Source organism: Medicago sativa, chromosome 8, assembly GCF_051527215.1.
Source record: "Medicago sativa cultivar Bolivia chromosome 8, Bolivia_mono, whole genome shotgun sequence".
Taxonomy (NCBI): Eukaryota; Viridiplantae; Streptophyta; class Magnoliopsida; order Fabales; family Fabaceae; genus Medicago; species Medicago sativa.
Genome location: NC_140756.1, coordinates 4179227 through 4192231, shown reverse-complemented (window position 1 = coordinate 4192231; position 13005 = coordinate 4179227). Strand labels below are relative to the sequence as shown.

The 13005-nt window shown below is 36.0% G+C and overlaps 1 protein-coding gene across 1 annotated transcript; it reads left to right on the top strand.

Moving 5' to 3' along the window:
• Positions 1-3010: 3010 nt before the first annotated feature.
• LOC146896273 (protein MAINTENANCE OF MERISTEMS-like) lies at positions 3011-4082 on the top strand. The gene is made up of 3 exons (XM_085733001.1): positions 3011-3214; positions 3317-3787; positions 3888-4082. The coding sequence occupies exons 1-3, from the start codon at positions 3011-3013 to the stop codon at positions 4080-4082; spliced, it is 870 nt and encodes a 289-aa protein (XP_085589127.1).
• Positions 4083-13005: the final 8923 nt, after the last annotated feature.

Sequence of the window (13005 nt, the reverse complement as noted above, 5' to 3'; positions counted from 1 at the left end):
TAAAACAATACATGGTTGTTGGGTTCTCTTCCAAATCCAAAGTGAACGAACTCGCAGGTTAAAACAAATAAAAGAAAGTAAAAAGATAGTAGATAACTAAATAATATTGTAATGGGCATAGTCAATTTTGGTTACTGGTGAGAACGTAGGAAATTAAAAGTAAAAGAAGTCCACAAACGGCCTCAAATGAAGCAGATCTCATGAATAATTGTTTTAGATGCAAAATTGTACATGCTTGACGGGGATAATCAATCTCTACATTACTCGATACGTCTTATAATAAGTGACTCGTTTAATCGAGAAGATATGAAACAAACATTTGATGAGGAACTAAATGGCATAATTTGGTTATGCTTTCGAGTTCACATGTTCTGTGATGACCTGGATCATCTTTAGTGACTAAATGGTCTTGCATAGATCTTGGCGGTTCAAGCATCCTTGATCGTTCGATAGAACAAATGAATGGTTGAGGTTAGGGCAAATCGGGGAACATGACTAAAAGGGTAGAAGGGAGTCCATACCCGTTCTTTGATAGATACGGTGGAGTTGCACTATTATATGGTGGTGGTGATTTAAAAAATATATTGTTGTGCATGGTGCAATACTTAAAACAAGTATTGCACCGTAGAGTTCGCTTTGCTCGCTCATATGTTTCTAGAATTCTGCTCTTCACCCAGCACAAATCACTCGCGCCCTGCAGCGTTTCCATTTTTATCCCTGCGCAAGTTAAGTCACGCTGTGCATCTTAACTTGCGCAAGTTGTATTTTATGCGTGACTTAAGTAGCGTTGCGTGAGTTAACTCACGCGTTACTTAAGTCATATATCAGCAAAACAGAAACACATTCAGCGGCGAAGCTAGCTATGTTTCCATGAGGGGGCCAAATCTAAATAAGTGAAATACAATATAATTTGATTGTTTTTGACAATTTTTATTGTTAACTAAGCTCTTTTTATATTTGTTTAAGAGATCAAAAGTATCAAAATAATACGAAATATATCTATTAAACAAGTGAATATATTTTAGTTTTCCTATTTCTACTGATTTTTGACAAATAAACTTTTTTGCGGTAGCTAAATATATATTATTGGGGTAGCTAATATCAAAATATAGTAACTTAGTCAAAGAAAAAAATATTTGGTGGGGTAGCCAAAGCTACCCCTTGCCAACACATAGCTTCGCCCCTGAACACATTTCCCTCATTTCTTCAACTTCCCACCTTCGAATTCCCCCCCCCCCCCCCCATATCCGATTTTTCATCATTCTTGCGCCATTCAAAGCCAATTTCTCCCACATTATCAAGTAAGTGGTGATTACCCTACTTAATTGCATTTAACTTGTCGAAATTTTAGTTTTTTTGAAGAAATATAACATTTTTAGGTTTTTATAAATTTTGTTTGCATGTTAGTTTTGATGATTGTTGGTGATGAATTAACTTAGGAATTGTTGTTTAGAAGTTGTATAGAGTGGAATGTGGTAGTTTAGGGTTTACAAATTGTTAGATTACCTAGTTGTTTGAAAATTGCACACTATGTGTTTGGTAAAATGTCTCAATGGTAATTATTTTGTTTTTTTGGATTGTGAATTATCAAATTAGTTAGCATATGGTTTGTTAATTTTGATTATAATATGTTTGACTGCAATGTGGTAGTTTACGGATTGAAATGACATTGTTGGAATTTTAGTGTTGTTGTTGACTTGTTAGAAATGACACAATGTGCGTGTGAAAATGTATCATTGAATTTGTGTTTTGTTAAATGTTGTGCATATATGCCTCAAAGGAATACGTCTCAGAGACCGCCTGAGCCGCCTCAGGATAGGAGTGACAGATTTAGGGCAGGGAGGTCTGCCCCTACTGGTAGTGCACGGAGGGAGAAAGAAGCATTACGCCCTCATATGGCTGGTCGAGGGAGAGGTGGGGGAATGAGACTTGCTAGAGTTGATGCTGCGGGGGGATCATCGTCCCAGACGGTGGACCCGACACAGTATCAACAGCATTATGAGGTGTATCAGCAGCCGCAGGATCATGCGTATCATTTTCAGGAGCCTCAGCCTCACCAGTATCAGTTTGTTATTGAGGAGCCTGTTGTTGAGGAGCCGCCTGTTGTTGAGGAGCCTCAGCAGCATGATGATATTGATCAGCCTGAGCAGTATGATGTTGGGGCTCGTTTTCAGGGGGTGCCGAGGGTGGTGCACGAGGCCGGCCCGGACAGCTATGCAGGGGGGCCTTCTGACCTCAGGCTTTTACCTCACTTTGGTGGACATGTGGCATGCAGGATATGGGTCGATGCCGATGTAAGTATAATTTAATGCTTATTTTACTTCTTTTACTATTTATACAACTTATTATAATTATTATTTTACTTATTTAATGTTAGAATTAACATTTATGTTAGCATATATTTAATGTTTGTTTTACTTATTATTTATTTAACGGTGTTGTTTATTGTTTTTTGTTTTTGTATTTCAGTTTCGAAGAAAACATAGGGCGAAAGGTATCTCGCACGGGAAAAAGCTGAGCATTAAAAACTTGGCAATTAGCATTGCCTATGCCGAGGGAACAAAATGAGTGGTTTTGGGATGAAGTGGATATGTCCAGTGTGACTCCCCGCCTGACTAGTGGGTACGAGAACATATCTCACGGGTTCGTTTGTGCGATGACAGAGAGATGGCATGAGGAGACCAGCAGCTTCCATCTACCTGTTGGAGAGATGACCATCACACTAGATGATGTGGCGTGTCACCTAGGCATCCCCATCACTGGGAGACTCCTTCCGGATAAAGAGTTAACCCGTGAGGAGGGGCTAGAGATGATGCAGGCGGACCTACTATTTACAGAGGAGGATGTCGCTAAGGAGCTGACAAAACAGGGTGGTTCTCATGTCAGTTTTGGTGCACTGAAGAGGCGCTACGAGGAGCTCTTGAATAGGTGTAATCAGCTGATTGAGATTGACTCACTAGAGGAGCAACACGAGCGAGCTAGAGTTAGGTTGGCCTGTGTTAAGGCGTTTATGTTGCTCTTGCTTGGATGGACCATTTTTTCCAGCAAGAACACCAAAAACATTAATCTGCTTTGGCTGCTTACGCTGCAAGATATGAACGAGTTGGACAGCTGGTCATGGGGTGGGATGAGACTTGCTTTCCTATATGAGCAGCTATCTCTTACCTCCAACTCATCTGTGGCCTTCTGTGGTGGTTACATGACATTGCTTGTGGTAATATTTGTTTTTCTTCTTTTTTACTTATTGGATCGTAAATGTTTAGTTGTTTGTATAATTCTTGCGGTGATATAAATATTTGTTTCTTTGTGTTTGCAGGGATGGACTTTGGCACATTTCTCGAACATCATTTCGAGGATTGATGATGATGTCTACGACCCTACTATTTCCCCGCTTATGAGTAAATGGAAACCTCCCAGGGGCTTTTCTGATCCGGGACACTACCGAGCTGCCATTGATTCGATGGACCATTCTCATGTCACCTGGATGTCGTACGAGAGACTACGACACATCACGCCCTTTCAGGACATATGCTGGTACTCCGTATGGATCATGGCCGGCAGCGACATGATGGTCCGTCACTTGCCAGAGCGCGTTCTTAGGCAGTACGGGTATATCCAGACTATTCACAGGCCTCCTACAGACATTGAGCTTCTTGCGGCAGATGATGTAGCCCAGGCCTTCATTGAGTTTGCTCTACATGTCCTCAACCATCAGCAGAGGGGTCATCCGGTTCCGGATAACCAGCCGTGGGCTCATACTAATGGGTACATGAGATGGTTCGTTAGAGTATCACATCCTATTGTGAACCCCCCTGCAGCCATTCCTGACTACTGCTGCCCCTCCTCGTCCTGTCCCCCCTTACGAGGAGGTTCTTGTTGAACAGTAGTGGGCCAGACAACCTCCAGACCCATACCAGATCATCAGCAACATCAGAGCTAGAGTGGACGGTGCAATGGGACATCCTGCTGTGTTTCATGATCCAAAGGAGGTTATGCGTTTGATGCAGGGCATACAGTCTGAGTGGAGTATGCTGAAGCAGGTGCCGGCTTTGCGGAGGAGGAGTAGGAGTCCACGGGAGTAGGGTTTTATGATCTTTTCTAGGTTTTTTATGACATTTTGAAGGATTTGGTTGTAATCCTACTACATTTGCGCTTTTTGACGCTTTTATGACATTATGCGTTATTTTATTCCGTTTTTTTATTATGTTATTTTTCGTAATATAATTATGAGTTAATGCTTGATTGAATGTATGCTTGAATGAATGTATGAAAGAAGGATTGAAAAAATAGGGAAAATATAGGTTTCTGCCTCTTCTGGTTGTATGCACAGAATGTGCGTGAGTTAACTCACGCATGTGCTAATGGCTGCGTGAGTTAACTCACGCAGTATTTTACACTTGCGTCACTTAAGTTGCGTAGCGTATGTTAACTAACGCAGACATTTACACTTGCTTTAGTTAACTTGCGCAAGGGTATAATTGGGACGGTTGCAGGGCGCGAGCAATATGTGCAGGGTGAAGATCAAATTTCATGTTTCTATGGTTGCAACCTCAATTGCCAAAACAACTTGTTTATGTCCCCCTAGAAAGTTACCCAAGCAATCATATGTTTTGGTTAGTCCATCACTATTGGGTTTGAGATCTAAGGTCCGTGTTGGTATGTTTTTTCTTATCTTTTTATGTTTTTTATTTTTTTTTTTGTTGCTATTTTTAGTTAGTTTCGAGTTTGTTCTTCATATGTTTGTTGAAATGCATGAGATTGTTTGGTCGGTATCACATTTTGAGTATGGGACATATGGAGGCTACCATCAAATTCAACACTCTCTCAACCTTACAACTAACTAGCTAGTCAAAATATGAGTGAATTGGTCATCTCGAATACCACATATAGTCGATATGAGCGAACACTAGAAGAAAAAAAAATTGTCAATCAATGAGATTAAAGATTGTACATCATACATTATTGTTGACCATTGATTATATATGAAAGAATTTAGTTTGGTTGTTAGCACTAAGATTTTGGTTTCTTGTTATCTTATTGACTTCTGAAATTTTTATTTGTATTGTCAAAGATGTTTACTAATCACATTTTAGTAGTTGAATGAATCTTATTAAGTAGTTAAGTGTCAAAAAAAATCATGTATGTGTGTGTATATATAATCTTACATTTATTTTACATCTTAAAATTTAATTATGGGAAATGCTTTTTTTTTTTTTGAAGAAAATTATGGGAAATGCTTAACTTCCTGAATAATTGTATAGCGAACCATTCATGATGAAATTGGCTTGTTGCAACAAAAAAAAAATAGCACCACAACCTCCTGAATTTGACTAAAACCAGACTTTAAACCAATACTAGTTAAACACATACTCATTCATGATTTTTCAAGAACCAGCTCTCGCACTATATAGCAGTGCTGTTTAATTATATATTCTTGTATTTTTAAAGGAAAATGTTGTTTATCCAGACAAAACCCCCTCGTGAAACATAGTGAATTAATGCTATTGGTTATAATAATAATTAACAATATAATTAATGTCACAAAAGGTTCTTTTCTTCCATCGTTCTATGATATCCTATCTATATATAGAAAGTATAATTTTCAACTACATTTTCTATTTTTCCCCTTACTCTCTTTCCTTTACTATGATAGTCAAAGAGTTACTTGATCATGCTAGATGAACTATGTTTAACAGTACTATGAGAGAAAGGCATAGAGGTGTTGGTGGTGGATGAACCCATGCTAGATGAACCCTTTTTCTAAGGTGAATGTACCAAAGACATCCCAAAACAGACTATCAGCTTATGCTCGAAATGACCAACATGAAATTGTTTCATTCTTCTTCTCTACATTCCTAGAAGGGATGAACGAATCAACATTAACGAGTATTTTTTGTGAGGCACGGTGTAGTAGAAGATGTATTTATTCTGATTAAGAAGAATAATCTTGGTTGACATTCAAATTTGCGAGGTTCGGGTGATGGGACCAGAGCCTGTTGTAGAATATTCAAAGTTTGTTAAAACTTGTGGTGTAACTTGAACAAAAAAAAGTTACCGATTAAACACAACAAACATCAACAATAAAAGGAGAAAAATTATAAACATGAAACCTAAATTTTAATGTGGAAATCTCATCTCATCATTTAAATCTGAGATAATTACAACTATGAGACATAGTCCAGCCAATGCTTCCACTATAAAAATAATTGGTAAAACCAAGTATATTCCAATTAAAAACAAGTTTAACTGGTTTGAATTAAGAGTTAGAGAAGTTGGAGGTCATAGGTTCAATCCGACGAAAGGGGAAATACTAACACAACAACTACTTACTAATGATGGCCATTTTAAAAATAGCAATAAAAGAATAAAAACAATAACAAGCATACTTCATTTTTAGCGTGTAAAACTCGTCTAAATGTTAGATAATAACAACTCAGGGCCGGTCCTAGGCATAGGCCGGGGGTGCGACGGCCTAGGGCCCATGCCTTTAGAGGTCCCTAAAAAAAAATTTATGGAGGGGGTGCATATAGAAATATTTGGTTTATTGGGGGTTTATATAGTAAAGTTCACATAAAGGCCCCAAATATTTACACGAAGGAGGGCTGGGCTCAAGTCTGTTAATATTTTAGGCCCTTTTAACAAGATTTGCTATATATACCCTTGTATAACACAAAGATTTCTATATACACCCTCCTATAAAAAAATTGGTTTTACTTAATAATGTGCCAAAAAATTTAATATGGGAGAAATTGAAGATATTTTTTTGGGCTCTTTGTTCCTAATAATGTGTCTCACTAATATTAAAAATATTGGTGATATTTATTATCCAAGACATTGGGATAATTTTCATAACAAAACAAATTATATTTTAGTTGAAAATGAGCCTATGAAATTAATCTTAATCTTGTCAACTTTCTTGAATTGATTAAAAGGATTGCAAAATTGAATATGATATTGCAAGATCATGTGAGACATATTCAAGATCATGAAACCGATGTGAGACGCATTCTTGATCATTTCGCAGGTGTTATTGTTATATTCTACGGTATTTTACTTTGTTTTGGTGTCTATAAAGTATTTGATTTATTTATAGATGTTGCCTAAAAAAATTATTTGGTAGTGAAAAGCGGAAAAAAAAAAATGAAGAGCTAATGAAATCACGGGCTACAAAAAAATTTATGACATATTATATATGGGGTCCTTTTCTCATATTATGTCTAAGGCCCGTAAAACTCTATGAACGGCCCTGTAACAACTTCCACTATAAAAATAATAGGTACAACCAAAAATCTTCCTAATATCATTAGGGATTAAAGATAGGGGTATAAGTGGTTTTGACAAAACCGATGAAACCGATCCAAACCGAAAAGGTATCCAACCTTGTTTGGTTCTGTTCAAAACTGAACCGAACCAACCTTTTTTTTTGGTCAAATGAACCAACCTAAACTAATATAATTTGGTTTGGTTCTCGGATTTTAATTTTGAGAACCGATAAACCGAACCGATTCTAACCACACTCCCCATTTTAGTAATATTATCTTTCCTCAAACACACACACACACACTTATGATTAAACTCATAATTATAGTCTAACATAAAATACTTTTTAATTCATTCGCTTTCTCCCATCATCATCTCATCACTCACACTCTATTTCGTTTCTACTAAAAAAGAACAATAGACATCAATCACGCCTAATCTATTGTTCCTCACCGTCGATGGTATCGTCCATCTCTTGTTAGTTTTTTCATGTTAATTATACAAAGTAGTTTGAAAAGCGAAAACAAAGCTCTATGAAATATTTGAGTATGTTGTATACATGAAATACAAATTTGTGAAAATATGAATTTTTTTAATTGTATTTTTAAGAAAACCGATCCAAACCGACTAGTTTAGTTCGTTTTTTTAAAAAAATAGTAAAACCCAAACCAAACCAAACCGATGAAGATATCATTGATTCGGACATTTTTTTCACCAAAAACCGATCCAAACCGACTAGTTTGGTTCGTTTTTTTTAAAAAAAATAGTAAAAACCAAACCAAACCAATCCGATGAAGATATCATTGATTCGAACATTTTTTTGACCAAGAACCGATCCAAACCGAACCGTTACACCCTAACGAAGTATCCAAATCATCAACAACAATGATGGAAATCAAATAACAAGAGAACACCTCCAAAGTAGTGTCTATCACAAACTAGCTTAAAGAGAAGGAAAAACTGCTAAATTTTTTTTTTTTGAAAAATGACTAATTCGATGATAGGAACAGCTTGTGCTAAATTTTCAGCCAAAACAAAGCACATTTTCTGAAACTGCTTCCACCATTGGTCTCTCTGTCACACACTATCCCCCTCAATGTGGCATTGTTACGACGCAATTGCTCTTAACTTCTCAACTTAGAGATTAATTCATTTTTATTCCAACATCGCACGGGTCAATCCCATCACAATACACAAACTTATTTTTGTTTTCTTTTCTTTAATTTTGTGTGGGATTTCACTTATAGGAGGGACCTACCCAAAAAATCTACCCCACGACTCAAGTGAGTCAAATTATTTTCATTCCAACAACTATTCCACAAACCTCAAACTTCTCCTTAGTCGAGACTTTCTCAACAAATCAACATCATAGTCTCCTGATCTCTAAGCAATGCAGATGTTCCAACATTAATTTCAACAGCAAGTTCTTCACCAGTTTACCTGTTGAAAGTTTTTGTTAATATATTGGATAATATTTATGTAATAGATTAAATATTATGTTACATATGTTAGCAATGACAACTTTCATGATTTTTATCGTGAGTTGGATCATCACCACTAACTCTATCAATGTCTTTCAATCAATGGATCATCCATCCTAAACTGAGCCCTAATCTAAGACACAAAATATGCAAAGATTAAGGAGAAAAATACAAAGTCAATACATTGACCTAAACTCGCTCTAAGAACATTCATAATGGAGACTCTCAATTTAGAGGTCTTCAACGAATCAACAAAACAACATACAATTGAGATGAATACTTAAACATGAAAGCGCAAAACCACATAAACGGCAAAGAAACTGCACATCCACGAGACAGACACAACCCAAATTTCGGCATGAATCCAAGAGACCAAGACATCAGTCACAGCGGAGGATCTTGACTCATATACATGTTGGATTATAAACTATATTTGATCATTAGATTAATCAAGTGCTAGACTCGTTTTGTTTCAAGTGGTTTAGCCCCAAAAAATTCTAGTAAATATGTTAAAATGAAGTTTATAATCCAAAACGAGTCTAGCACTTGATTATAAAAAGATTTTCGCAGAAGAAAAATGTTCCCATATAAATGGTGGGAATAAAAATTATCTTAAATATGAGAATAAATGTGTGTGTAATTACTAATTACTTATTAACCTCCCTACTATAATGATTCCTGAGAATATAGGGTGCGTTTGTTTCAAGTTATATTCGCAGATTTCTGAAAATAAAATGATAGAAATATATATACTTATATTTATTAAAAGTTTACTAAATTTTACTCCCGGGTATAAAATGTTTATGGGAATAGAAAAAAAGTTCCAAAAAAATAGTGGCAATAAAGTTTTCATGAAGATGTGAATAAATTCAGGTGTAACTACATCTTAATCTCTCTATTTTTAAGGTTCCTGAAAATAGTATAATGTTAACCAAACATATTTTTTTTTCTAAATACATTGAAATAAAATTCACATCTTTATATTCCAATGAATGATATTCCTAAGAATAAATTTAGTTAACTTGAAACAAACACACATATAAATATTAACTAAACATCTTTTGTTTAAGCGATTAGTTTCATAGGAATGTTTTTAAATAAATTAATTTCAAATATAAAAATAAAAGTAAATAAGTTAAAATGAAGTCGTGGTAAAAAGTTATGGTTGATTATCTTTTATTCTCATGGAAAAACAAGATCCCAACCCTTTGTCGTAAAAATAAAATATGAGAAAGACAAGCGTAAATTTTATTCCTAAGAATAAGAAGTACCCATGCATGATTTGATAAAACTTGAAACAAATGCAAGATAAGATTTTCAAGATCACATTCTTGAGAATAAGTTTGCAATTCATGAAACAAGTAGCCCCTAGAAATTTGTAGATAAGGTTAGAAAGGAGTAGTAGATATAACATTTAATGAGTTATTGAGAAATGTGTCATTAAATGTAAAAGTATTTATACATTTCGTTGATGTGTAGAACTATTCCTTTAAACTTATAAAGATGGGATTGGTTGTCAATTGTAAACCAAGAAAAAAAATAAAGATCAAAATATTCTCTCAAACAATAGAAATTATCTCAGATACATTTTTTTTTTAAATGTTGATAAATTAATAAGACAAATACATAACACAGAAAATTATCTCACCGTAGTCCACAAGCATAAAAGAATAATAGTTTGTCATAACATTACTAAGATGTAATAACAGAATAATTGGGATGTCACACCACCTAGTTAGTATAAAATTTTTGAATTCTTAATGTGTGAAAATAATTTGACTAGAAATAGTTTGACTCTCATGGTGGATCGATTTGGTGGCGCACTTTGAACCAAATTCGATCTAGGGTGGGTCTTGTTGATAATAGGTGGATGTCTGACAACATTGTTAGGAGGGTGGGGGATGGCCGTTCTACTCTCTTTTGGGTGGATCCGTGGCTGGATGATTGTCCGCTTGAAAGGTCTTATAATAGACTTTATCAATTAGCGGATAACAAACTAGTTACGGTGTCGGAGATGTGTCAGTTAGGGTGGGATTATGGAGGGGAGGCTTGGAAATGGCGGAGGAGGTTATTTGCCTGGGAGGAGGGGTTAGTCAGGGTGTGTGTGGACCGTTTGTCTACTTGTGTTTTGCAGGTTGGATCGATTGACACGTGGGTGTGGAAGCTTCACGTGACGCAGTGTTACACGGTTAAATTTGCATACTCTTACTTAACAGCGAATAACAACAACTTTAATGAAGAGTTTGATACCTTTCTATGGCTTAAAGCGGTCCCCTTGAAGGTGAATATATTTATCTGGCGCCTCTTTTTAAATAGGTCATCCACTAAGGATAATCTGCTTAGGAGAGGAGTTATTGATGCTACTCAATTGCCTTGTGCGACCCTCTGTGGGGAATCTGAAGACCATATTCATTTGTTCTTTTGATGTGACGTTTATGGGCGGTTGTGGCCTTTGGTTATGAAGTGGTTGGGGTTCGAGGCGGCTCTTAATGGCGACACTATTTCTCATGCTCATCAGTTTCGTGAGCTTGGGGGATTTTCTAAAAACTCAAGGTGTGCATTTATAACGATTTGGACTTCCGTTCTTTTTATTATTTGGAAAGATCGCAACAAAAGGATTTTCCACAATAAGTCTGATACTCTTGAGACGCTTACTGAAAAGGTTAAGCTTCAGACATATTGGTGGTTCAAGTCGTACTACATTTTGTTTGATTTTGATTACCCTGATTGGAGGCAAAATCCACTTTCTTGTCTCAAAGCCATTGTGTAATTGTTTGTTTTATGCCTTTTTGGCTGTTTGTGATTGAACCTATTGTAACAGTTACTTTGCAGCTCCCTTAAGCACCCCTTGTGCTTGAAGAGTTGTCTGTTGTTTTAATATATTTTCTCTTAGTTTCTTAAAAAAAAAGTCTTTTTTTTAATTAAAATGTCTCTGGTTTTAGCACAAGAATACTCTAATATCTAGGATCAAGATACTTAAAGAAGGAACGAAGTGGTCATCGTTGTCTACATCAACGTTTCTCACATCGAGAACATTATCATTGTTATTGGTGGGATTGACATCATTCACATTTTCAGTTGATTATTCAAGATTATCTTCTTTTATGGTCAATCCCTCTCTACTTGTAGGCTTTACTATCCGTTTATAAACTAATTCATCTATCGTTTCCTTTGGTGATTTTGTTAATTCTAACGTTCATTTTCTTTTTCTTCTTATTTTTTCTTTTCTTTTTGAGAAATGATATTTGAACATCCATTTAGTGACAACTTTTGCAACAACTTTCTCTCTCATACTCACATTATCTTTTACTTTATCTCTCTATTGCTATGGTTTCCGTGCCAATACCACTTTTTTCTTTATAAAATATGGTTGTCAAATAAGTTGTCACCAAATTGGTTGTTCAAATCATAGTAGTTAATAGCGGATAGCGGCGCGTAGCGGCCGACCCCAAAAATGCTATAGCGGGATAGCGCCTAGCGCTATGACCGCTATTTCATAACTTTTAGGACAAATTATATAAATAATACTATAAAATAGTTTGTTTTACGACATGCTTTTACATCACCCATAATTCCCAATTGGTGTCTTCTTGCTCTACTAATTACTCCATTGCTGAACTTATCACAGAAATCACAGTAAATCTTTTTCTTATCATTCAAATCTTTCCAATGATTAAATTGCCAAGCAATGTCGAGATTATCACCGGTCCGTTTATGTCTTTGAGCACATGAGTCAACAGACACAGAGTTTGATTGAACACCAGAAGCTGATGTTGCCATGACTGTGTTGTCCACAAAAACAACAAAAATAAGGAAACAGAGAGCAGAATAGAGGATGAACAAAACAGAGGATGTTTGTGATATGTTTATGAACAAGCAGAATAGAGGATGAACAAAACAGAGGATGTTTGTCATATGTTTATGAACAAAACAGAGAGGAAGATTTATAGAAGAGAGCAAACACGAGGTCAAGAAGTTACAAACCTAAGGAACGGCGGCGGATGACGGTGCGACGGCGGCGTTTTATGGTGAGAAGATGTATCGTCCGTTTTTTGAGAGAAATGCGTTTTGGGGTGAGAAGATGAAAGGCGCCGAAAAGAATGAAAGAAGGAAGAGAGAAACTGAAGTTATTAGGGTTTGACGAAAATGACAAAAATACCCTCTTTTTTTTTAAAAACCAAGGAGAATCTTGTATTTTCACGTAAAATGAAATAGCGGTGCTAGACTGCAAAACCGCTATGCAGTGTTGCGGCCGCTATTGCGC

Coding starts and splice junctions, on each gene's coding strand:
- LOC146896273 (XM_085733001.1), top strand. CDS start 3,011: ATGTTGCTCTTGCTTGGATGGACCATTTTTTCCAGCAAGAACACCAAA. Junction 3,215..3,316: donor GTTACATGACATTGCTTGTG/GTAATATTTGTT, acceptor TTGTGTTTGCAG/GGATGGACTTTGGCACATTT. Junction 3,788..3,887: donor ACATGAGATGGTTCGTTAGA/GTATCACATCCT, acceptor GTTGAACAGTAG/TGGGCCAGACAACCTCCAGA.